We start from the raw sequence: 25561 nt of genomic DNA on the forward strand, positions 1-25561 counted from the left end.
CCCAGCAGGTTCAAGCATTGTTCAGAATGAGCTGCTCCAGCCAGGGTTGGAGGCCGTTGTTATTTTCTTTTCAGCCACATCCCTCCCTGCTTAGAAAAAAGACGGGGAGTGTCCTGGGGCTTCAGCTCATTTTTCGAACTTAGGGTGTGAACACAAATAGCTGACAAGTCCATGATGAATGAGGTGAGCCATGCTTTTCCTTCTCAGATGAAGGCTCTGTGTTCCTCCCCCGTCGGTCCTGCAGGGACCAGCTTCGGCCTTTTGATTGACGGAAGGGGGCTCAAGACCACTGGCACAGCAGTTGTTTTGAGTCCGAAGTCCTGTTGTCTGGCCAATTAGATGACCTTTCAGTGACTGCTCCATTCACAGGGTTCAGACCAGGAATAGTATGAGACTATCAGGGAGCTGCCGAGCCACTGGTTTTCAAACTGCACCTCCTGCAGCGGGGCTCCACTCCTGCTCCTGCCTCTTCTGTCTGCTTGGCTCCCCAGAAGCCTTCTTTCGTCCACCATGTTTAGTGTATTTATTTCTGAAAACTGCATCGCAACCCATTAGTGGGTCAGGAAATCAACTTAATGGGTTGTGACCAGCACCTTGTGTTTTTTTTTAATGAAACAAATTTGGGACAGAAAATATAAGATGGCAACTTGTAGCAGGAAGGGTATTATGGCATGACCTTACATCCGTTTTATGTATAGATACGGGCACGTCGTGATTTAAATGTACTTGCACAAGTGAGATCAGAGAAGGAAGTGAGCTGCTCAAGGTTGCCAACTGGTGGGTGGATGAGTTAGGACTGGAGCCTCCCTTCCTCTGCCCTGCTGGCTGGTGACTGCCACGCAATGCTTGGAGGCATTGCCGTCCAAGCAGAGGTTTCGCAGAGGAGGAAGGGGTAGGCCAGTCCTGTGGTTTGCCCTCTGGGGCTGGGCCCGACCCGGACCTGGTGTATAACTGCTCCCAGCTCTCTCCAGCGTGTAAGTAAGAGTCCCAACTGCAGAACTGTGGCCTGGGCTAGAGCTGAATGAGCCTGCTCAGTCAGCCCTTGGGCTTTGACGTCAGGCCTACGTTCCACTGTCAGCTCCCATCCTTCTTGGCTGGGTGACCTCAGGCAAGTACATTAATCTCTCTGAGCCTGGGTTCTCTTATCATTAGGTGGAATGATCATACTTCATAGGTGGTTGTGATGAATGAGATAATGCAGAGTTCTCAGCATAGTGCTGGACGTTTAAGCATGTAATAAAATGTTTATTACTCATTCGGATATGAGCAAGAAGCTACATCCCTATGGGCATAATTATGTGGGTAGGACCTGTCTGTACCCGAAACATCTAGCTTTGTTCTGTGAAATCCTGATGTGTCTTAAACTGTTGAGGGTCCTCGCACAGGATACGTGGGGATCCCAGGTCCTCCCGCTGTACGTGTGCTGCACAGTGCAGAGGCCCGCAGATGAGCAGAGAAACCCAGCGCATCTTTATGTGTGGTGTATACATGGTGCTGAAGGTGGGCTTGTCAGGTGGGAGGGGTGCACGCGGCCCTGTATCAAGCCAGGGGAGAGGGAGCAGGAAAGTATGTGACAAATGATATTCTGAGGCAGGTGGAGCTTGGGGGCTCATGTCAGTGTAGAAAGAGCCACTCGTTTCACCAAGAAGTTTCCAACAGAGTGAATGATTGACTAGTAGGACAAGTGACTTGCAGCGGTGTGAGTCTCTCTTGGAGAGTGTCAGGGGGAGGCTAGATGTCCGTGGGCCTGACATGGTAACGACAGCCCACACTTCAGGCAGAGGCGCCGGCACAGCTCTGCCCCCTCCGATTCACCCATCGAGCTTGCTCGCAGCCTCACTTTGAAATCAGAGTGACAGTGTGTGTCACTCCCACTCCTGGGTTTTCTGTCGCAGAAAATGATCTGTTTTTGAGGGTGGAAGAGGAGGAGGAAGAGGGTTTTAGTTCTGTGGTGTCACATGGGCTACATGTAGACTGAGAAGAGTTTCTTGCCTTCATGGCATCCGTCTGTCCTGCTATAAGTTCCTAGGCCTGTGCCAGAGGCTGTGAGGGAATTAAGGCTGTAAGTCATGGCTCCTGCCAGTCAGGAGGTTACAGTCGGAGAGAAGTGGTGCACGCCTAAAGCAGTTAGAAAACCACATAGAATCAGGTGCCAGTTGAGGAGAGCTGTGGCTTCACAGAGGAGGTGAGGTTTGAGCTAGGCCTTGGAGGGTGAAGAGGATTGGTGGGGAGACAGTGGAAGGGGCCTGCCAGCTGGGGAGCAGCACGCTGTCCAGGCATGGAAGGAGCGATGCCTTAGTTTTGCTGCCCAGTGATCTGAGAAGAGGCCTCTGCTAGCTCAGCCCCCATCCCTGCTGTCCAGTCCTCCAGTCATAGCATGCTGGGAGGCCAGGTGTGCTTTTTGCCTCATCAGACAGCCTCTTCCTTGGCAGCTAAGAGGATGTGTTCCCTCTAGTCTTTAGACCCACGTGGATAATGGCTGTTCCTACTGTTTATTCCACCCAGCTGTAATCAGAGTTGCCAGCAAAGTTGTGATGCCCACAAACTTGCCACTTACGGGGCAGCTGATGGATGTGTTTCCCAGCCTCCGTAATTGTTTCCAACTTCTTTCTAGCAGATAATTACAAGGGCACCTGTACCTTTTGTTTTTGTAATTGCAGGTGTTGTGAAAAGTGTCAGGTGGGAAGGAAGGAAAGACTATATTTCTAGTATCACAGAAAATGTTCCTTACTGCTGTGATGTAAAGGTTTTGGCTCAGATCCATCCAGAACACTGCCTCCCATGTCCTCATCACATTCACCCTCTTAGCAGATTTTGCTAAAGAGCCTCACAGAGGATTCCTTCCCCAGACTGCTATTTGAAAGGTTAACTTTGGGGAAGAGGCACAGTAGTTTTGTGGCACTTTTGTTAGTACTGAGATGGACTTGAATCATCCATATTATGTCATTTAGGTCCTAATCCCCTTTCACCCTCCTCACTGCCAAGCCACAGCACCTAAGGGTGGCATTTACTTCTGGAGATGAGCGGTGAGGGGGGCAGGCTGTAGGCAGCTACCGCACCTGTAATTTCCTGATTCCACACCTTGCCTAAATTTCTGCATCTGCCAACGATGGTAACCTCACGGGTTTAACAAAAATGCTACCTAAGTGCCTCATCCAGGAGGTTGGTGTGTGTGTGTGCTGTATCTGGAGATAAAGCCACTGAGGTTTTACAGAAACTGTGGGTCCATCGAGGTGTTAGCTGTTGAAGGGAGTACACAAGTGTCATGTATGGACTTTAGAGTTGAGCAGTCATTTTGTTGACCTGAGTCAGAGAGAACTTCAGAAGGACCTGAGCAGATTGGGGTGTGGGGGGCAGGGTTGTCACAAAAATAATTCACCCTGTTGGCTGCTGAAACCCAGAACAGCAATGGTTTCACTTAGTTTGCCAGGTCACTACACAGTTTGCACAGTGTGCACAGCTGTTCCCCAAGGAAACTTCATGGCTTCTTTGGTTAGGGGAATTACAGCTTATGCCATTTCCCTACGTTTCCCTTCCTTAAATGGCCAAAGGGTAAATAATCACTTTACAGTGAGGAAAATGGCAAAGGAATGAAAACGCGTAGTCTGGGGTCACAGAGGCGTGTGATGTGATGGCCTGCGGGGCTGTTCCCCAGGAGCCCGAGCAGAGGGCAGGCATCCTTCCCAGCTGGGAGCTCAGGCATCCAGCCTTCAGATGCCTGGGCACAGAACTCTTAGCCCTGTTCTCAAATTCCTATATCTCAGTGCCCCCCAAAGTCCCCCAAGCCCGAGAGAACAAATGCAGAATTGCAGGCCAGCAGCTTTCCCATGCTCCCCCCACCCTGCCCTCAGGCTTTCGTATACCTGTCTATTTTTATCCTCCCTAAGAATTGTGTCTCTGTGAGTCTAGTTTAAAATGAAAATGAATCATTCAACTTGAAATGTGCTGCCGTGGCTAAGAAATATGTTCATTATCATGTACATAAAGCATTGTAATAAATGCACTGTCTGGGAAGAACAGCTCGTCGGCCAGTCGCCCGGCTCTCAGTGCCCCCTCTGTGTGTCTTGCGCCTGTGCAGTTACCTGTCTCCCTCTTTGGGGATTCAGAGCAGCTTTGTGTCCAAGAGAAATTGTGAAGCAAATACCACTCAACAAAAAAGAAGTGTTTGTGTGGGACTACTTGAATATGCAATGTTGATGTTGTCCAAAAACACCTCTTCCTAAATCTTTAGTTCTCTTTCATTTCATGTATCTTGTTTACATCAGAAAAACTCAGTGGTGCTTTCTGCAAAGATTTCCACTGCTTGCCCACCTTCCATGCGCTCAGCCCCACGTGGAATAAATAGCGTAAGATTATAGAACTAGATAGAGGCTTGAGAAATTGCCTGGTTCACGTTCCTATTGAATCACGACTAAACTTACACACACACAGTGCCTTGCCTTGTTATTAAAAATCCCAGAGAAAGAATAGTGTAAAACTTATTTTGGAGTGAAACGATTCTTTATCTCAGAATCTTACAGCCCTTAGTTCTGGCTCCTCTGCCTGAAGCTGTACTCTTGTTCTTGGACTTGAATCTGGCACGGGGTTCTCCCCCGGCTGCCCATCACGGTCACCTAGATGCGGTTAACAATTTCAGAAGCCAGGAGCTCTCCCTCAGACCTGACACCTGCCCCCTCAAAGCCTTGACAAGGTTTCCCAGGTGACTTTGAAATGCATCCTGCCTCAAAACCATCCCCGAGAGGCAGGTGTCGGCCTCTGCGTAAACCCCAGCCACTTAGTCATATCTAAACAGTGCCAGGATTGATGAAATGGTCTTCTGTCCTCCGCTGGTGGCCTGGCCCCAGCTCAGAGCCCATGGGGAGGAATTACGTTTCTCCCTCATGCAGCAAAGCTTCGCCACCTTCAGACCTGGGGCCACCTCAGGGGTCCAAGTCTGTGTTCCCCTGGGAGGCCTAGGACGTAAGTAGGGGATCTGTGGTGGTGAGTGGTAGGTGAGCGCCCTTCCACCTTTGCACTAGGAACCCCTCCGTGAGTGTCAGTGCTGAAATCACAACAAATCCTGTGTTCATTGGCCATTTGTATATCTTCTTGGAGAAATGTGTATTCACATCCTTTGCCCATTTTTTAATTTGCTCATTTGTCTTTTTGGTGTTGAGTTGTAGTTCTTCATGAATCCTAGATACTAGATCCTGTTCAGATATATGACTTGCAGATATTTTCTCTCATTCTGTAGGCTGTCTTTTCACTTTCTTGATAGTGTCCTTTGAAGCATTAAAGTTTTTAACTCAGAAAAAGTCCAAAGAACCTATTGTTTCCTTGGGTTGTTTTGCATTAGGTGTCATATCTAAGAAACCATTAGTTAAATCAAGGTCACGAAGATTTAGTCCTCTGATTTCTTCCAAGATTTTTACAGTTTTAGGCCTTAATCTATGTTGAGTTGATTTATGTATATGATGTAAAGTAGAAGACCAAACTCATTCTTTTGCATGCAGATTTCAGCTGTCCCAACACCATTTGTTGAAAAAAATGACATCCGACTCATGAAAGAGGCAAAATGAGATGTTACCTCCATTTTACAGCTGACAAAACAAATCCCATAAAAATGATCATATGAAGTCCTCATGGATAGAATTGGGTGGAGCCCCAAACTACATCCCATGGGTTAGGGATATCTGCCCTATGAGTCTTCAAGAAAATGTCCCTTTCCTCTCTGACTTTTTCTCTTGTCTCCCTTTGAAAATTTTGTTTATCCTTGATATAGTTCTAAGGAAAGCTTTTGTATCAACATCATTTATTTCTCTCCTGGTTTGTTTTTTCAGAAGGGAGAACAAGGGAAGTATATGGTGCTTGGTGGCCATACGAAACTTATTTCCACAACTCAATACCCAGAGAGAGTCTGTTGGTCCTGGTTAGTGAGTGTCACAGCATGGCTGATCACCTCTGACCCCCAAACTTCTTAAGTGCCTGTGTAAGACTTCGTCAGGGATAAGGCCCCCACCGGGGGCCCACAGGCTCCTAAAAATTCTCAAACCAAAAGAAAAGCATACCCCTTACGTTCCTTGTTGGTATAACCTAAGGAAATGTTTGACTTAAGAATCTTTGGCCTAAGTTGCATGTGGCAGGGCAGTGGGGTGTCTGAAAGTGTGGGTTGACCCACCTAATCCTGGCCTGAAAAGCCCTGGAGAATTCTCCATCGTTTTCTAAGAGGCCCTAGTGGTCACCTGACCTGCCCTCTCCAGGGATTCTTCTTTGTGGTCTGATGTCACAGATGTTGTCTGAGAGTTTCAGAGTATGGAGGGACTCTCAGAGTTTGTCTAATCCAACAAGTGCCCCCATGAGAACTATCCAGGAGAAGGCAAGCACCCAATGCTACCCCTTTGGCAGATCCCGCCATCTGCTCACACTGGTCCATGGGGCCCTCTCAGGCAGAATGTTCCCTACGTAGATGGTTAAATCCAGTATTGGGCTCTGGATGGGAGCTTGGTCAACCAAAACATCACCCTGATGGGTTTGCTCTGCCACTCACAGCAGCTGTATTTACTTACCGCACGCTGCCTTGAGGCCTGAGGAGCTCGTTAGGAGGCAGCCTCTTCCCAGATGCGTGGCTACTTGGGCTCACCTGGTTACTTGTCCTGGCTCCTCCATGTCAACCTTGCCTGCTGCCTCTGATCTCCCTGTTCCTATAAGGATCAATCACAGGTCCTGGGCTTTTCCCACACACCCAACTGGGAATGCATGACCGGGTCGGGACACCTGCTCCCAAGCAGGCCTTTATTCCAGAGGAAACATGACGCTGAAGTCCAGGACCTTTAGCCAGGCCTCTGGCATGTGAGTGTGAATTCGGGGAGAGCAGGGCTGCAATAAAGGCAGGGCTGAGTGTGCATTACACCCCTCAGGTCAGGTCACTGTGAATCCGTATAGCCCAGGGTCGGGACCACAGTGGGGTTAGTGATAGACGTGGGTTTGGAACTCTTTCCCTGCCATTAATAGGAAATGGAATGGAAGAACAGGCAGGCCTAGGGTTGGTTTAAAAGACTCCTGCAGGCCAGTGAGCCCAGAGCCATACTGTGAGTGGGAGAGGACGTCTCCATGGTCACCTGAGGAGGGTGGGAACAGCAGGAAAGGAAACAGTGGATTCACACTGTAAAGTCAAGTGGCACTCATGGTTGGTTGTTTTTAAGAAGAAGCTTTTGGGACTAGAACTATATTCTGTAGTAAACATTTTACAAATGTGTGGGAGCATTTTGGGATATCTCAGTGAATGGAGTGGCAGGTAATGGTCCAGAGAACTCTGTGTGTTGTTCCATCCATTGAATGAAAAATGGTCCTGTCCCAAAGCCAGTAGGGTCCTCCTCGAGAAACACTGGTAGAGAGAAAGGTTTAACACTTGGATTCCAACCTATTGGTCAGGAAAATACCGATTTTTTAAAATGTGTTAAGTGACTCTGTAAAGGTACCATGATGATAAATGCTGAGAGGTTTAAACATGTATCAGAGACAGACCTCGGGCTAAGAAGGCTGGAGTCTAACACACGTAGGGAAAGTATCTCTAATGCAGGACAGAAAGCTCTGTGTCCCACATGGAAACAGGAATAGCTGATGTGCTGTGGGTGGGAAGAGGTTCCCCTGTGGTGCATAACCTCGGGAAATCCTGGGCGCCCCCGTGGTCTTACTGAGTGGTCTTTCCCCACTTCTATGTGGTCACAAAACACCTCCATCCAGAAGCGTCTGCCAAATCAGAAAGTGCTATAAGAAGTTCCACTTTTGGAAAAAGAATCACAGGTTCCATTAGCTTCACCTTGAAGATTTTCCTCTTAAAGGTGAGGGAGCCTCTCCTGTGAGAATTTTATCTCTGAGGGCACAGAGGTCCATGGAAAGGGGATCCACATTGGATTCTGGGTCCTTCGGTGAAGGGCATTTGTACATGCCCAGACCGCACAGTGGGCACGTGCCCCTTTTGGCACCTCCTGAGGGAGTGCCCACCCAAGCCCTAAGTGGACGGTTGGCCTTTGGCAGGCATCTGCCTCCCCACCGGCTGCACGTTGGTGCAGATGTCCAAGGAAGCCTTTGTAAGAAAAGTGGAGGGGACGTAGGCAGGGAGGGGGAGTCATTTAGATCTTGAGGAAGATTTGCATCTTGCCCAACACTCCCCATCCATGAGCTCACTGGCTACTAAAACACTGGGCAGTACTGTGTGAGGTAGGTGACATTGTCTGCATTTTGTAGGTAGGGGATGTGAGGCCCCCAGCCTGTGACTCTTCCCAAGGTCACTGCTGGTCAGTGTCAGAGCCAGGCTTCTTGACGGCTGTGCTCACAGCTTGTTCTACACTGGCCTTGATGTCTTTGCACTCGCAGCTCCCCACTTACTCTCTTGTAATTTCCTTTAGCCTGATAGTTATGGGACTCGCAGTGGTAAGAGGTTTTCAAATTAGAAGCATTTAAGGTTTTTATCCCAGTGAAATGCTGCTCTAATTATTTCCCCAGAAAAATTGCAAACTCATAGGGAGAAATAAGGCAAATGAGGACACAAATAACCGTAATGCAGAATTTCTGTGGGAAGTGCCCTCAGAAAGTCACACCGAAAGTACTGAGCTGCTTTCAAGGGACCTCACGGGTGGACAGGAAGGTCTCCGTCATGAGAGGCAGCTATTGATGGGTGAATGGGGTGGTAAGGACACTGAGACTTTATGAAGCCCTTTTCATGGCGCATCGTTCCATTTGATTTTTGCTCAAATCCATCTTGCCCTACATGGAAGCGTCAGTAGACAGAGTGGTCTATGTTTAAAACTTGGGGTCTGGGGCAGAAGGAGCCTGGGAGAAATGCAGTAGTGTTTGCATGTATTAAAAACAACATGCACATCTGATTTGCAGTGTATGAACTCTAGCTCTCCCTGTTCCTAGGCCTCCAGTTATCGCCATCAGTCAGGGCTTAGGAGTTTTCTTGACATGTACTGTACATGATTGAAATAATTAAAGCAGCATTTAGCTGGGCAGGTAGCCTTAAATGTTTCCATATTTAAAGCCCTCAGTTAGAGATAGCTAGTAATTAGGTGGGTTTGGTTCATAGCCCCGGGAAACAGTTTCTGCTCAGTAAGTGAAGGGAAATTGAAGTGAGGGGCAAAGGGCACAAGAACCCTTTCCCTCTGTCCTAAAGGGAACCCATAAAGAGAATCCACACATGTCATGAGCCTGTCGAGCAGAGGCATGTAAATCCCGGGCAGCTTTGAGCAGAGTAGATACTGTCATTCCCTTTGTGCCTTCACATTTGTGACAGACAGAACCAGTTAAAAAGGTTAAGAGGCATGGAAACATGGTATATTAGTAGTGGGCAGGGGAGCTTGGGGAGTGACTGATGATGGGTATGGGGTTTCTTCTGGGAGTGATGAAAATGTTCCGGGGCTCAATATTGGGGATGGTTGCACACATTTGTGAATGTACTAAAAACTATTGAATGATACACTTGGAAAGGGTACATTTCTACAGCATGTGAGTTCTAGCTCAATAAAGCTGTTATTTTAAAAAAGAAGGTGCAACCAGCCATTTTATATAAAGAAAAAAACTAAGGGGAATAAATGTTATTTGCTCTTATGCGTACCCCTTCTCTGAGACCCATGGTTATGTTAGAAATCTTCCACCAAACCAAGATAAGTGTTTACAAAAGCAAGGCAGAGGTAGTGAGCTCAGACTCCATTTTCCTTCTCATCCCAGGGAGATGAAATGAATGACCTGGGAGGGAAACGGGACAGGAGGACCAGAGGGACACAGGATTGTGATGTGTGAGGAGCCGAGCTCTGAGAGAACCTGCTGCCCAGGCACACCAGTGGTGCCTGATAGTCCACAGGACTCATTTCTTTGCATAAACTTTCTAAAGGACCCCGTTACAAGGTGAACGAGCTCCAGGAGAAGGGATACAATCCACTTACTCCCTATTAATGCTTGAGGATGAGGGACATTATCCGAGTTACTGGACAGTCACTCAGCAAAGCCTCAGGTGATGGTAACACGCCATCTCAAGGCAGCACCTCAGTCATTTCCAGATGGGCACCGTGGACCACATGTGCCCTTGAAGATGGAGAGTACCCGGCGCCTCCTGCCACCTCTGAAGGGGCGAGCTGTGTGTCACCTCCACTGAGGATGCAGAGTGATGGGGGCAGCCGTGCAGAATTGACCTTCAGAGGGATTTAGACTGGAAATTCCAGGTCTCCATGGAGCAGGGTTCTGCTGCATCAGAGTATAAGGTTACATGGGGAGATTGTGGGCATCCCCTGAAAACCGAGATAGGCACAAGGAATGTCAAAAGTGAGCATCTGTGTGACATGAAGTAGCTTCCAGAGAAAGGGACAGACCCCGCCGAGAAAATAGCGACTTGCTCAGTGGAAAGATGGCATTTAAATAGAGATCTCCTCAGAGGCCAAGGGATAAACAGAAAGCCCTCTTAATGATTTCCTTCCAGAGCATACCAAAACAGCACGTACTCAACAGTCGTGAGCTTATAAATGTTCTTTGTTTCTTGGACATCGCTGGACGTTTTCTTTATAGTGGGTCTGCATTACTCTCATGATGGCAGGTGGGAATCAAAAGCAAAATCTACTTTGGGGAGAAAAATGGTTCCTTCTAAACTATACCAAAATGTGTGTAAACAGTGTTATCTCTAGGGGTTAGGATACGGACTCTTTTTATTTGCTAACGTGTACTCTTATACCTTAGAAACTAGTTTTCAATTAGCTGTGTTAGTTTTGGTTTTATAAGGAGAAAACCAACATTTAAAGACCAAGCTGCATTCCAGGCGAGGCTGCCACGTCAGCATTGGCGACACCGAGTTCCACACGCCTGCGCAGAAACCCTTGTGAACTGTTCTGCCCATGGGCAGTACTCCTAGAGCAGCTTCCAGACCCTCCTTTTGCCCCCGCCACCCCCAGCTTTCCACCTGTGATTCTGTAATTCACCCTCATACTGAACTTCTCTGTGGGAGGGGCACTGAGGGAAGACAGAGGGACCCAGAGTGATTTTGCTGCTCCAAGAAGGGCGTTCTACTAGAAATAATTGACCCTATGGGACTCTGTCTGAGACCACCCATGGCTCACGTGGCCAGAGGTTGGACTTGCCACCTGATTCACCCTTTTCCCTCTAGGTGGACCTACCATGATTTCTTCAACCGGTATCGGGTGCTCGTCAAGAAGAGAGAGCTCGCCAACACAGACAAAAAGGCCCTTTGCAAGTCTGTCCTGGAGAACCTCATCAAGGTGAGCTGGGCATCCCCCGGGCCGCCTGCTCTGTGAAAGGCTTAATGGAATGCCCGGAGAATTGTGAGGGGGAAGGCGGTGGTGTCTGCTTTTTTCGGTCTTCATACTTCTTATTGCAACTGTTTCTGAAATGCTGATCCATTTTCCTCAATCTGTGACTGTAAAGGAAAAGCCGCTTCACTTCCCTAGAGTATGTGATAGGCTGTTTCACATCTCGGCACACAGAGAAATTATCTGTACAGCGCACTGGGGTCCTGATGATGCCTCTTCTGGCTACAAGCTGCTGGCCCGGGATCTCTGGCTTCTCCAAATCCCAGGCTTATGGCTCAACCCACCTGCCAACTCTGGTGCACAGCCCCGGGGCTCTGTCCTGGAGCCCGGCTCAGCCTGGACGCCCGCGGAGGGAAAAGCACTGTGCTTCTCATACCTTCCTCATTGCATAGCCAGCCCCAGATGCTGTTTTAAATAAGGCAGCGGATTTCCTTTTAATGGAAACAACCTGAACTCACACCTGACACTTGAGACTGGAGAACTATTATATAAAAGCAGAGCTACCGTGTTTCCCCAAAAATAAGACCAAGCCAGACATTTAGCTCTAATGCGTCTTTTGGAGCAAAAATTAGTATAAGACCCGGTCTTGTTTTACTATGAGTCTGGGTCTTATAATATAATATGGGGTCTTATATTAATTTTTGCTCCAAAAGACACATTAGAGCTGATTGTCTGGCTAGGTCTTGTTTTGGGGGAAACATGGTAGTGGGGCCTTCTGTGTTATACATTTCATTAGTTCACAATATTCAGAGATAACCGCAGAGTATGCTACTTAATGGTCTCAATAAAGGGTTAAATTATATCAACAATCTTCCCTTTAAGAAGATAATAGAAAGAATTACATCAAAAAATTCATCCTTGGGGCGGCCGGTTAGCTCGGTTGGTTAGAGCACGATGCTTGTAACCCCAGGGTTGCGGGTTCGATCCCCACATCGGCCACTGTGCGCCGCGCCCTCCACAACTAGACTGAAACAACTACTTGACTTGGAGCTGATGGGTCCTGGAAAAACACAAAATAAATGTTTAAAAAAGATTAATTTTCCAGCATTATTGGCTAGGAAAATCTATGCATCTGGAGTAGCTCATTGCCAGATGATCAGGATCTAAGTGTGTTACTTTGTACAAGTGACAGTCGCCCTGTGAGCATTGCCTCAGCTACTCAAGTCGGTAGCTACAGGCACTGCAGGGTACCGTGCTGACTATTCAGTCCAGCATTAAGAGGGCGACAGTCCTGTTCGCTGGAAGGTGAGGTTGGGTGTCAGGACTCCGGTGGATTGAGGTGTTTGCTGTGGCGCATCTGTCAGGGTCTGTATTTCAGAAGCTCGATTTTCACGGAGGAGAAAAATCTGTGTTCAAGGTCAGTTGATCCTGGTAGACATGGAGCCGCTGGAGCCTCTCTCCTAGTGGTACCAGGAGCTGGCCTCTCCGCGTGTGGTCAGGGTCACCACCTTCCTCGTGGCTTTTCCTGACTAGCAATGGTTCCTAGGATGCAGCAGGCACCTCCCAGACCCTGGCTCTGCTGGAGCCCTAGCAGCCACGCTTGGCCCTCGGCTGTGAGGGCTGAGCCACCCACCTTTGCTTCCTGACCTTTCCTTCCTGAGAGGCAGCCTCCCCCAGCAAGGCAGTGAGGAGCAGATGCAGGGGGAGAACCAGGCCCATACACCGCCCCTCCCGGCAGCCTGGCCTCGGAGGAGACAGTGACAGTCGAGCGGGATGCCGTGTCCCAGCTCAGCCCCGCTCAGGCAGCCCGTCTCTGTGTGTGGAACAGGTTCCTGGTAGCCAGGGAGGGCTTAAGCCAGGAAGAGTGGTGATTTGGCAGTGTTCACAGTCACGTATCAGCATGAAACATAGCCTTGTGTGTGTGTGTTTTCCTTAGGCGTTGGCCCATTACATCTTATGTGATCATGCCTTTGAGCAAAACCAAATGGAAGTGAGTTTACAGAGAATGCTCAGTTATCATGGGTTAACTATCCAGTGTTCTACCCTAGCTTTGTGCACAGCGCCGGCGGGGTCAGTCTGTCCTCATCCCCCAAGGTCAGCTAAGTGCAGGGAAGGACAGCTAATTTTAACGTAAATAGATGTAATTAAGACAGTAATTATATGTCCCCAAAAATCTCATAACACAGTTTGAAACTAAATAAAATTTATTTGGGGAGTTATTTGCAATCTGAAATTATGCAATCAACTATGTGGCCATTTGAGGATAATCTTTTTCAAGTGTCAAACAGATCAGGTCATTCCCTTGCTCAGAGCACCCAGTGGCTCCCCCTCCAATTCGGTGGCCTTTGGTGATTAGCTTCTCCCACCACCCACCCTCACTTCCACACTCAGCCAGCCGGGCTCTTCTGCTCCTCAAACGCACACAGCCTGTTGCCACCACAGGACATTTGCATCTGCTCTGCCCTTGTTTTGAACTTTCCTCCTCCAGACTTTCTCTTGCCTGCCTCCTTCAATGCATTCAGGTCTCTGCTCAAATATCCGCTCTGCAGCGATGCCTTCTTTGATTATCCTACTTACCGTTCTCGCACCCTCCAGCCCTCAGCATTACTGCCATGCTAATCCTCGCCTGAAAACATTCTGTGTCTTTGTTTGCCGGCTGTCTGCCCTCGCCGTGCCGGCTGCTCAAGGGCTGGCGTCGTGTTCGGTGCTGCGTCCTGGACGGCTAGCCCAGTCCTGTCCTACAGGTAGAGACGGACTCAGTGCTGTTACACGAACGCTCAGAGATAGTGTGTATCTCGTGAGATCCAGCGAGGGGATTCTGCGCTGGTGGGACTGGGGGGGGGGGACATCTCTCCTCGCTGCTCACTGGTGATGAACCAGCTCCCCTCCCTGCCTTGTAAAGGACCCTGACAAGTTCCAGTTTGGCCGCACCAAGATCTTCTTCCGGGCAGGCCAGGTGGCCTACCTGGAGAAGCTGCGGGCCGACAGGTTCCGGGCAGCCACCATCATGATCCAGAAAACGGTCCGGGGCTGGCTGCAGAAGGTGAAATACCGCAGGTTGAAGGGAGCTACCTTAACTCTGCAGAGGTACTGCCGAGGCCACCTGGCCCGCAGGTAAGCCAAGCTGGGGCACACCTGGGGCAGCAGATTGGGGGTGTGGAGCAGGGGGCAGAGACTGGCTCTCTTAGCTCGTTGCCCTTTCTCAGCCTCTGTAATTAGAGCGGTTCCTGTTGGGCCCTGTCTGTGCTCTTGTTTCCTCCCAACAGCTGGGCCCATTTCTCTCACGCCCATCGTACCTGAGGGTGTAGGTCTAGTTCCCAGATCTCCTGTTTGCTCCAGTCTGTCTCCATCCCACCAGTGCTGGCCTACGATTGGCTGGTTTTGCCACAAAACAACTATTTTCCTTTGGCTTAAACTCCAAAGTAAAATAATCTTCTTTAAGAAAAAGAAGTGAATTCAGCCTTTCTGTCACGGCTAACTTATATTCAGCTTCATGATTTCGACCACCAACTTAAAAGTCCCTTGGGAGTTTGACCGTAAGGGCTGGAAGGGTCCTGGTAGGTCCCTTGTACGAGCTGTTGCACTGAGTCGGCACAGAGCTGTGACTCGTCTAACCACAAGCGGCCCACTAGGGGCAGAGCCAGGATGCCAGTCCAGCTCCCTGCCCTGCCGAGCACCGTGCAGGAGAAACCACTTCAGTGTTCAGTGTTCTCCTCCTAACTAATGTCCCTGGGTTGATGAAGCGCTCAGGTGGTCTGAGCATCTCCACTGAGATGGGTGTGGAGGACATGGCGTCCTGTGAGACCCACCCCAGGCCTTTACGTTGGTCATCAGATTTCGGACCCAACCCTGGTTCAAAATCAGTGACCTCCGCAAATAGGGATTTCCTTGGAGAAGAGACAATAATCTTTGCACTTGGAAGCCAGTGCAATTCAGTCACCTCTTCCTTGACTATGAAAATAAAAAAACCACAAGAGAGCCCCTGAGTTATAAGCCCAGAGCAGGCATCCTTTGTGTCGTAAACTTAGAAGACTGCTCCTGTTCACATATGGCCTTTGCAGTAAGCTGTTTATTCGAATGTAACCAGAGACGGTGAGCGCCATTAATTACTTCCGAACAGGTGAGAGATGATCTCTGGCACAAAAGCTGTAGAAATGAGAAGAGTGTCTGTAGTATCAACACTTAAGTCATCACTCATGACCCTCTGCCTTAGGCCCCGGATGGTGAGGCTATAAAACAGACTTGGCCTGTGTTTTCCCTGCAGGGAGTTTGAATTCCAGTGGATACCAGGGCCCACCTGTGAAGAGAGTACACAGGGAGAGCCGATAGGGCATCAAACTCATTCCGGTGGACCGGTGGGGCTGGGTGGTTACCTCCTCCTCTGGGGCTGTGCTAGATGATTTCTAAGGCCTTCCTAGCTTTCAGTGGTCTGAGTCTCCAGTTGAGCACTTGTGATGAGTCTGGCACCAAACAAAGCCCTTAAGGAGGGTAAGACGTGTTAGATTGATGTTACGTCTTTGGGGGTATGCAATGGGGAATGCAGACATAAAACGGGCAAGTCAGGGCCACGTGTAGTGCGTCCCGGGCAGAAAGGGCTGGGGAGATGAGGAAACAGATCGGTGCAGGCCTGAGACGGTTTTATTCATTCAGCAAGTATTTCCCAAGTGTCTACTAGGCCAGGCCCTGTACTAGATGTAGGTAGGGGTGCAAGGATCATCGATATCTCCAGGCTTAGTGAGGTCCTAAGGACAAACAGAGGTGTCACCATGTGACATCCGTGAGGACTTCCCAGATTGCACAGAGGAGCTTGCAGCGAGGAGAATGGGCCAGTGAGGCTCATAGAGTTGGTCAGACTTGAACTGTGTTTCAATTTTGTGGAAAGACTTTTTGAACAAGAGGAAGCCAATTCTGCTGTCCTGAGCCTGACCTTCAAGTGCCCAGGGCGTTGCTGCAGTCGGTCAGGGTGATGAGAGTTGGGGGTGTCCAGGCAGGGCCAATGGGGAGGCGCTTTGTCCCTGACCAGCTCAGAGGCCGCTGCCCGCATGGCCCACCGCTCTGTCCCTCCCCAGGCTGGCCGAGTATCTGCGCAGGATCCGGGCGGCCGTGGTGCTCCAGAAGCAGTACCGCATGCGGAGGGCCCGCCTGGCCTACCGCAGGGTCCGCGCGGCAGCCGTCGTCATCCAGGCCTTCACGCGGGGCATGTTTGTGCGGAGACACTACTGCCAGGTGTGTAGCCGCCCCGAGGGACTCACAGGCTGCAAACTCAGAGCTAACGCTGCCGCAGGCAGATTGTCACCAACGAACATTTGTTATGCGCTCCTAAATTTTCTCTAAGTAATATCACAACTCTGCTCTCACTAAATCCTGCCCCATGTATTGGGGTTCCCGAGAGAAACAGAACCATGGTAGGTGGGTGTGTGTAGATTTATTATGCAGAACTGGCTCAGTGATTATGGGGCGGAGGGGCCCCATAATCTGCCTGCTGTAAGCTGGAGACTCAGGAAAGCCTCTGATGTTATTCAGCCGGAGGCTGAAGGCCCGAGAACCACGGGAGGCTATGGTGTAAGTCCCCATCCCAGGGCAGGAGAAGATGAGACATCCCAGCGCAGGCAGTGTAAAAGGGGCAGATTCCTCCTTCCTCCAGCTTTTGCTCTCTTCAGGCCCTCGATGTATTGGATGAGGCCCACCCACCATGGGGAGGGCAGTCCTCTTTACTGATTGAGCCCACGGATTCAAATGCTCACCTCTCTGGAAACACTCTCACAGACACACTTAGAACAGTGTTTAACCTGGGCTCCCCATGGCCAGTTGACAGAGTAACCATCACAGGTAGGACCCCTTTGACAGCTCAGATGCTTGGAGAAGCTGAGTCACCACCCTAAGGGCACTCAGCCCACGGCCCAGCCTGGTGAATCATGTTAGGCTCACTCACTCCAGACCAGGGATGATAGTAGGCGTCAGCAGGTGTAGTGCCTTCATAGTAGTAACAGAGTAGCAAGGTGAAGTCAGGAGAGGAACTCGGACCTCCTCCCTGCTGGGCCGTATCCAGGGAAGCTGAACTACCTGGTTAGGTAGCCCCACGTCAGGATACCTCCCTTCCACCAAATCACACCACATGAAAGCTAAACGAAAGACGGATTGGAAGAAAACGTCTAAAATGGTTTCTTGTTTTTCTAAAATGAACATCGCTCCCTTCTGTGATCAGAAAAGACATGATTTTCCAAATAAAACGAAGGCATTAAATTGACCATGAGAAAGCAAACACAGTCAGGCAGCCAGGTGGAGCACCTGATGTAATACGTGGAGAAACCCAGACCTGTAGGAAATGGTTCTGTGAATATTCCTGGGAGACTGGTGACAACTCTGTGACATCACCATGGCAGGAGCGGGTGGTATTTGGGAGGCACTAGGTTCCAACCAGCTCCGTCTCAGAGCTGTGGTACTGGGCATGTCATTCTCAAGGTGATTGCTTATTTCTTCATTTATTCCACAAACAGTTATTTTGCAGGGTGTTAGGATGAGAATATTGATGATGCCTTAATTTTCTGAGTGGTTTGTAACATAGGAAAGAAGAAAGAAAACACAGTGAATTACAAGGCAAGGTTATACCTGTAAGCCATTATTAGCCCATGATGGACTCCCGAGAATCTCACCTCATTGCCCCAGCTCCCTGTCACCAAGATGGGATCCAAGTCTGTTGAATGGGGAGATATCAGCTAGATAATCTTTAGTCCCCTCCAACTTTGAGGTTTCCAGACTGTCATTTCCTAACCAATAAAACAAATGAACAAAAAACCAAAAACAATGGTTTGACAGCGTATTCCCTGCAGGCACACAGGCTGCAGAACCTACCTTGTTTTCCCAAAAATAAGACCTAGCCGGACAGTCAGCTCTAATGAGTCTTTTGGAGCAAAAAATAATATAAGACCCAGTCTTATTTTACTATAATATAAGACCAGGTATAATATAATATAACATAATATAATATAATACCGTGTCTTATATTAATTTTTGCTCCAAAAGACACATTAGAGCTGATTGTCCGGCTAGGTCTTATTTTCGGGGAAATAGTAGTAAAAAGGTGTTCATAAAACAAATGGCCGTCAAAGCCTTAAGTCATAGGGAGGCATATTCTCTCTGTATCTCCTATCACCGAGGCTGACCATGACTTTCACCTCCCCCGGGCAGTGTCTGAACCTACAGTGCAAACCCACCAAGTATGTACTTGTCCCCTGCCAGGTCCTCCGGGAGCACAAGGCCACCATCATCCAGAAGCACGTGCGGGGCTGGACGGCACGCAGGCACTTCTTGCGGCTACGGGGCGCGGCCATTGTCATCCAGTGCGCTTTCCGGAGCCTCAAGGCCAAGCAAGAGCTGAAGGCCCTCAAGATCGAGGCCCGCTCCGCAGAGCACCTGAAACGCCTCAATGTGGGCATGGAGAACAAGGTGGTCCAGCTGCAGCGGAAGATTGATGACCAGGTGCGTGTGAGGAGCTCCCACCCGGGGCTGTGGGGGGCTCCAAGGGCGTGTTTGAGAGAGACCCACAGCTCCCTCAGGCACCTGCACGTGCCAGCACCCCAGAGAGAGCACATGTCCTCAGGGTGTCACCCCTCTCGGCAGGAATGGCAGGCAGAATGACAGCCCCAAAGATGTCCGTGTCCTAATCCCCAGAGCCTGTGAATATGTTACCTTCCCCGGCAGAAGGGACTTTGCAGATGTGATTAAGTTGACCTTAGATGGGGAGATTATCCCGGATTATTTGAGTAGGCCCAGTATATTCACACGTTTCCTCATAAGAGAGAGGCAGGAAGGTCAGATTGAGAGGAGGAGGTGTGACGACAGAATCAGGGATTGGAGTGACGGGGGCCGTGATCGAGGAATACAGTTAGCCTTTAGAAGCTGGAAAATGGGTATCAGTAAAATGGGTTCTGCCCTAGAGCCTCTAGGAGCACAGCCCTGCTGACCCGTTTTAGACGTCTGACCTCCAGAACTAGAGGATAATAGACTTGTAGTGTTTCAAGCCACTGACTTTATGGTAATTTGTTACAGCAGCAAGAGGAAGCTAATACATTAGCCCCCAGTCACATTTCCCTGCCCTTGTAGAGGAAGCATGGTGTCATCACAATAGCGGGCGTTTGTGGAGGGGTCACTGCATGCCAGGCATGGTCCTAGTACTTTGTATTAACTCTTTTAATCCTTACAACAGGATGGTAAATGTCATCCTCTTTTGACTAGTGAGGAAACGGAGAGGGCAAGTGACTTCCTCAAGTCACACAGGTGACCGTGGCGGGGCCACGACTTGAACCTTAGCTGTCTGAGCCCAGAACCTGTGTTTCTCACCACTTGGCTCTCCTGCCTCTCTGTTGGGTTGTGTGCTGGGAAGAGCACATGCTTTGGAATCAGAAAGAATCCAATTCAAATGCAACTCTGCTGCTTAGAAGTTGAGCGATTGATTTAACCAAGCTGAGTCTCAGTTTTCTTATCCATAAAATGGGGCTGATAGGGCTATAAGAAGAGTGATCTGATGTGTATGCAGTAGGAAACATGGGAAATGGTTGTCAGTGATACTATGGTTAAGCTTTCTTCTCTGTCTTTCTGCGCTGGCTGCCGTCCCATCCTTGTCAGTGAATGGATTCAGTCAGTAGCAGCCTTTTAAATAGGTGTGGTTCAGGACACTTAGTATGTACTCAGTAAATATGTTAAATTAACATGACTCATAAAAGTGACCCACACAAGTGACAAGTCATTGATCACGTCCCTGCAGGTTTGGGGACCTGTGCAGGTGCCATGAGGGACCCGAGACAAGTACTGGAGCCTTGGAGTCCTCCCTCGGGTTGGAAAGATGGGGCGTGCCATGTGCATGCACACACCCATGTACACACTATTTGGTGGCCCCAAGGTCCAGTCTTCTCTTCAGAACTTGATTGACTACTTCTGGGCTTTGTTAGGCTCAGTGACCAGAGGGTGACTTTGACACCCATCAGATGCTGTATTACGAGGGAGCAATGTGACCCCGATACGGGTCCCACAGCACCTACTATTGTAATGATTCCCCGAGCACCCCGAGGTGACAGGTGTTTTGTGTTCCCTCTCATTTGATCCTCACACGTCTTTGTGAGGTCATTTTACAGGTGAGGAAATTGTGGATCAGGGACATCACATACCTCGCCAAGGACATGGAATTAGGAAGTTCTAGAAGCAGCACTCCAAGCCTACTGTCTTTCTAACCCACAGCCGTAAGGAGGCGATGCTGCTGTGTTAACCTCAGACACCCCTCGAGTGCTGGTCCCTTCCTGTCCTTTCCTATGTGCTAGCTTGGGTTCCCAGGATCGGAAGTAGCCTCCCTGTTACTTTGCTCCCACAGGGTGTTACCATGACCAGAGGACCAGGCTCCTGCAGGGCCCAGAGGGTTTCAGGTGCCTCCTGAGAAGGAAGAGAGGGAGAGAGAGCACCAACGCATGTGCATGGTGTGGGGGTATGGAGAAAGTGGAATCGTTAGATGTGGGGCCACCAGGCATTGCCTTCGAGGTCACTTGATTTTATTGTACCTATTCTTTGCTGAGCAATTTTAAAGCTTCCCATAACCCCAATATGGCAAGAAAATAAATGAGCCGTTTTATACTATAGGCAGCTGCCCAGAACAAGAGTCCAAAAGCAGTGCAGAGATAGCAGTATAATGTTCCTGCTTCTCTGTTCTGATAAAAGAGCAGGATTCCTGGAAAGAGATTGTCACCTTGGATGTTTTTGTTCTCCGTGTGAAGTGAACACAGTGTCCGGATTGGCTTGGCTCTTTAGGGGGAAGCAAGACAGAAAGCACAGTGGAGGGTGGAGGACACTCGGTACCTGCCCCTGGTCAGCTTGCAGTGATGCCCAGGTCAGGGGAGAAGGCACATCCAGGACGGAACAGAAGAGGTCTGGCCTCTGGGACTGGCCATTAGAAAAACGCAAGCACAGTGGTGGCCAAGGTTTTATTATTATGGTCGTGGCTGTTGATATCTAACCAGAAAAGACTTAGGTGGTCAAATTTTGCTAGTTAACTTTCTGAGCAAAGTGTGGTCAGAGGGCCATGTAGGCTTTGTTGGCACCACTGCACCCTGCTGGCCATGGGGCCCTGGGTTTCCCACCATGGGGCCCTGTGTTGGCTTTGCTGATTTCCCAAGTTGACTTGAGAGGTTAAAAATAAATCTGGTATTTTACAACCCATGTGCTTGAACATTAAAGAGAAGCAGATTTAAAAGACCTATTTTTAAAAGGAGCTTTTTGCTTTAGGCTTCCTGCTTGGCAAGCACCTGAGTGGTGGCAGGTGTTACCTGCCCTGGGCAGGGTGCCTGCGTGCAGAGGTGATCAGAAGAGGCAAGGAGGGTGGATTAGTTCTTGCTTTCTTGCACCCCTCCCCGTGTTGCCCAATTATGATCCAGGCACTGTTCTCATATGTAACTCATTTAATCCTCACTCAGCCCTATGAGATAGTAGTATTCTCATTTTAAACAGGCACAGAGAGGTTAAGTAGCCTGCCCAAGATCACACAGCTAGTAAGTAGCACTGGAACTAAAATTTGGCAGTGTAGTTCCCGAGCATGTTCTGCCATCTCTGACCAAATTGTAAGATACCTGTCTATTGGGAGGCTCTTGAGACAGCTGAGAATTCCTCACTTCACAGGAGACACTTAGCGTCGTTTTAGGTTCATTTTCATACAGACAGCATCATCTTTGGACTGGCTGGCCTTTTACAGTGGGGTGTGTGACCTGGTGTCATAGAACATGCTTGGCTCTTTGTCATTAGAGGAGGTATCAGCGTAATCTGTGGCACCAGGATTTCAGAGATTCTTGATTTATTGCAGTCTCTTAGCAGAGAGGCCCAGCCATTTGGAAGTGAATGGGTTTCTGTTCTTTCTGTAATGCCTGAAGACAACTCAGGCTGCTCCCTGACACACAAGGTTCTTAAGCCAGAAGGAGAAGATACACGTGTTCCAGGGATGACAAAGGTGAGGGCATCTCTGAATATTTGTCAGAGCAGCACAAAATAGTGGACCAAGTCCCAGCTGGATGAAGGCCTAAGTTCTGTCTCAGTTATGTTTGCAACCAGAGCTGATGGTTTGGGATCGTGGCCAAATCTCCAATTGAGCCCCAAGTTCTTCAAAGGGGACTGGCCTACGACTTCTAAGGTAACTCTTAGCTCAAAAATGCACTGATCCCATTACATGGCTAAAGGAGTGGTTTCCAACTCTAGGCAGCACCGTAGACTCCTGGGAGTGGTGGCGTTTTTAAAAGCATCCCTACTGCCAAGAAGTCGGCAAGAGAGGAAACTGAAAAGTAAAACCAGGGTAAGGCTAGCACCCAACCTTCATGTCTAAGGTTTTGTGCACCCAAGTAGAGAAACACAATAGTGCCATGTAGTTCTCAGAAAAACAGCAGAAAGAAGGAAAGAGGGTCTCCTGAGAGTTATATGAAGGAGAAATAAAACAGCTTAGGAGGGTGGGAGCTGTCCTTGGTGCTGACAGTTTTCCTGTGGGTTTTCATAACGTGTGATGTAATAAGCCATATCCTTCACAATACCCTTCAGGAATAAATACAGTAACGTTCCTGGGACCATTTCTTATAATGTCCCTGGTTTAGGGCTGTGTTGTGACATTTTTTAGCCAAAACGAGGTAACCTATGAACTTAGCTCTAGACCAGTCTGCGTTTACTTAAGCATTAGTAAGTGTAGAGTGACTAGGCCAGTGGCGCCTATAGTTTTTTTTTTATAGTGAGGGTCAAGTTTCTTAGACCATTATAAATATAAGGCTATATTTAAATATATGTTATCTGAAAAAATTGACAAACATGGATTCAGTCAGTAGCAGCCTTTTAAATAGGTGTGGTTCAGGACACTTAGTATGTACTCAGTAAATATGTTAAATTAATATGACTCATAAAAGCATCCATATGTATTTGAAAAATAGTATGTTACAAGTCATAGCTTTCTGGCCTTCTGTTATTCAGTTTTCTCAACTGTGAAATAGGGCTATGAATCAGCCTTGCCACCTAGGATTTGCTGAGGAGCGAATGAGTTAATACATGGGAATCGTGTAGCACAGTGCCTGCCCCATAATCAGCACTTATTACGTGCTAGTACTATGTGTTATTTTTCACGACGCAGACTGTCTTGCAGTGATTTTTCTCCCTTCTCCCCCAGGGGTCTATAGCCATTGGCTGGGAACCATTCGGAGGCTCTTGTGTACAGCTCTTCAGGTTGTGCACTGCACAAGCTAACTGGCTGTGGGGACAAGCTGGGCTGCAATCCAGCCCACATGCTGCTCACCTGACAATGAGTCCTGGTGCAGTGCTGCCCTGAGGAAGGGAGGTCCCAGCCCTAAGGTCCCACAGTGTGTGTGGCATTGTGCTGGGTCCAACAGCTTTTCTTTTACTCCTCACTGCTCTCCGTGGAACTTAATTTCTGACTTGAATTAATAATTGATTCCTGATGCCCCTGCTTACTGGTATTTTAGCCAATAGCTCTGTTCTACTTTGTGTTCCTGCAGAGAATAGCAGTGAAGAATTATCAATGACTGTTTGTTGCTTGCTTGCTTATTTGGAGAGCCCTACTTCTCTCTCCACTGTCCACGCTGACCACTTTCCACTGATGCTCTCAGCTCCTGCAGGACCAGTTTCTACCCACGTTTACACTGGCCCTAGGTCCTCAGTGCTTCATCCCCATGAGCTCATCTACCAGCCACTTCCCGGGCCCCCTCCCTCCCTGCGCCAGGCACATGGGGGGATGCTTCTCACTCACTTGAGTGGGTGCGTAATCAGGTACCTGTCTGCAGGGCCAGAACACAGCTGAATTCTGCCAGGGCCTCATTTTCTGGAGTCAGAGTCTTAGAGGGTAAGCTGACAGGTGGTGAGAGGGATCCTGAGGCCGCGTGGAGGGCCTCCTTGGAAGAGGGGATGCTGAAGGGGTCTTTTGTCTCAGAGCTAGAGATTAGGTTGCAGCTCATTGTGCCATCGAGTCCAAGGGTAGGAGGGCCCGGTGGGAAAGAGCAGGGAATCCTGAAAAGCAAAGGCTGCAGACCCAGGGAGCCAGCCATGTTGTTCTCACAATTAAAAACCAGGTGTACTGTCTGTCCAGCCAGACATAGAAAGCTAAGTGCCGTCAGCCAGCTGCTGGCTCTGCCACTGCTCATAACCGCTCCTTGATCGTCAGTATTGGTGATTTTGTTTTCCTGTATTTCTCCTAGGTCCACAATAGAGTTTTGTTAGGGAGATGCCAGGAAAGCACTCAAGCTTGCAGTGATTGTGAGATTTCATTCCACTTTGAAAGTGCCATTTTTCAATCGCTTTCGTGTTTTTTCTTGGCCAGATAACCTCGCTCACCACCTCTTCTCCCCTCTCCACAGAACAAAGAGTTCAAGACGCTGTCAGAGCAGTTATCGGTGGTCACTTCCACACACACCATGGAGGTGGAGAAGCTGAAGAAGGAGCTGGCCCACTACCAGCAGAGCCAAAGTGGGGACAGCAGCCTGAGGCTGCAGGAGGAGGTGGAGAGCCTGCGGACCGAGCTGCAGAGAGCCCACTCAGAGCGCAAGATCCTGGAGGACGCCCACACCAGGGAGAAGGATGAGCTGAGAAAGGTATGGCGAGGCCAGAAGGGGCGGCTTGGTGGTGGGCTGGCTAACAGAGCACCTTCCCCAAGGCGATTTCTTCTTCAAGCTGTAAAATTGCCATGGGCTTCCCTGGGGCATGTGTCCACGACTGACCATCCCTCTGCATTGAGATGTAAAGTGCCCACGTTTGGGGAAACCCACAGAAGCATGTGGCCATTCCCCTAACAGGTGTTGATTGAGTTTCTGCCATTAGCTGAACGCTTTCGCACCCTCTGAGGACTGCACGTGGCTGGCTTTGGGCATCTTCTGATCTAGAATTAGCTACAGAGTCAGCTCTGGGGCCTGAGTCCTTGTTGGCAAAAGAGGTGGCCCAGAGGTAGTGGCCTTCTTCTCAGCACCACTGCAGGGGTCATAGGCAACCTCTAGACGTCCCTGTGCATGACAAATCCTCGCAATTTGGGAAGTTTAAGTGTCCGTAGTCTGAGCGTGACGTGTGCTCCATGCTTACTCCACACCCCATAAAATAGATCTTCCTGGGATAGGCCCCCACACCTCCGTCTCAAAAGTCGCACACAGACATTCCCTTCTCCACTCCCGAGACATCTGTTCAAACCAGGGACCTCCCACGTGCCACTGGAGAGCCTTCCACGGACTTGGGACACTGCTGCTTTCTCCCGAATCTCTCCAGTGAACCACGGGCTACATGACACATTTGCCCACTTGTTTAGTGCCCACGATCACTAG

At 49.2% G+C, this 25561-nt stretch overlaps 1 protein-coding gene across 4 annotated transcripts in view; it reads left to right on the top strand.

Annotated features, from left to right (window-relative positions):
• The window catches only part of MYO5B (myosin VB), a 310561-nt gene that overhangs the window by 228700 nt on the left and 56300 nt on the right, over positions 1-25561 (top strand). For all 4 annotated transcript variants that reach the window (XM_081079088.1, XM_081079087.1, XM_081079089.1 and 1 more), the window contains exons 18-22: positions 11132-11243; positions 14137-14348; positions 16304-16460; positions 18474-18713; positions 24611-24844. In XM_081079088.1, the coding sequence (XP_080935214.1) occupies positions 11132-11243; positions 14137-14348; positions 16304-16460; positions 18474-18713; positions 24611-24844 (955 nt within the window). The remainder of the gene's footprint in view (positions 1-11131; positions 11244-14136; positions 14349-16303; positions 16461-18473; positions 18714-24610; positions 24845-25561) is intronic.

The sequence above is a fragment of the Rhinolophus hipposideros genome (genome assembly GCF_964194185.1).
Source record: "Rhinolophus hipposideros genome assembly, chromosome: 17".
In the NCBI taxonomy this organism is placed as follows: domain Eukaryota; kingdom Metazoa; phylum Chordata; class Mammalia; order Chiroptera; family Rhinolophidae; genus Rhinolophus; species Rhinolophus hipposideros.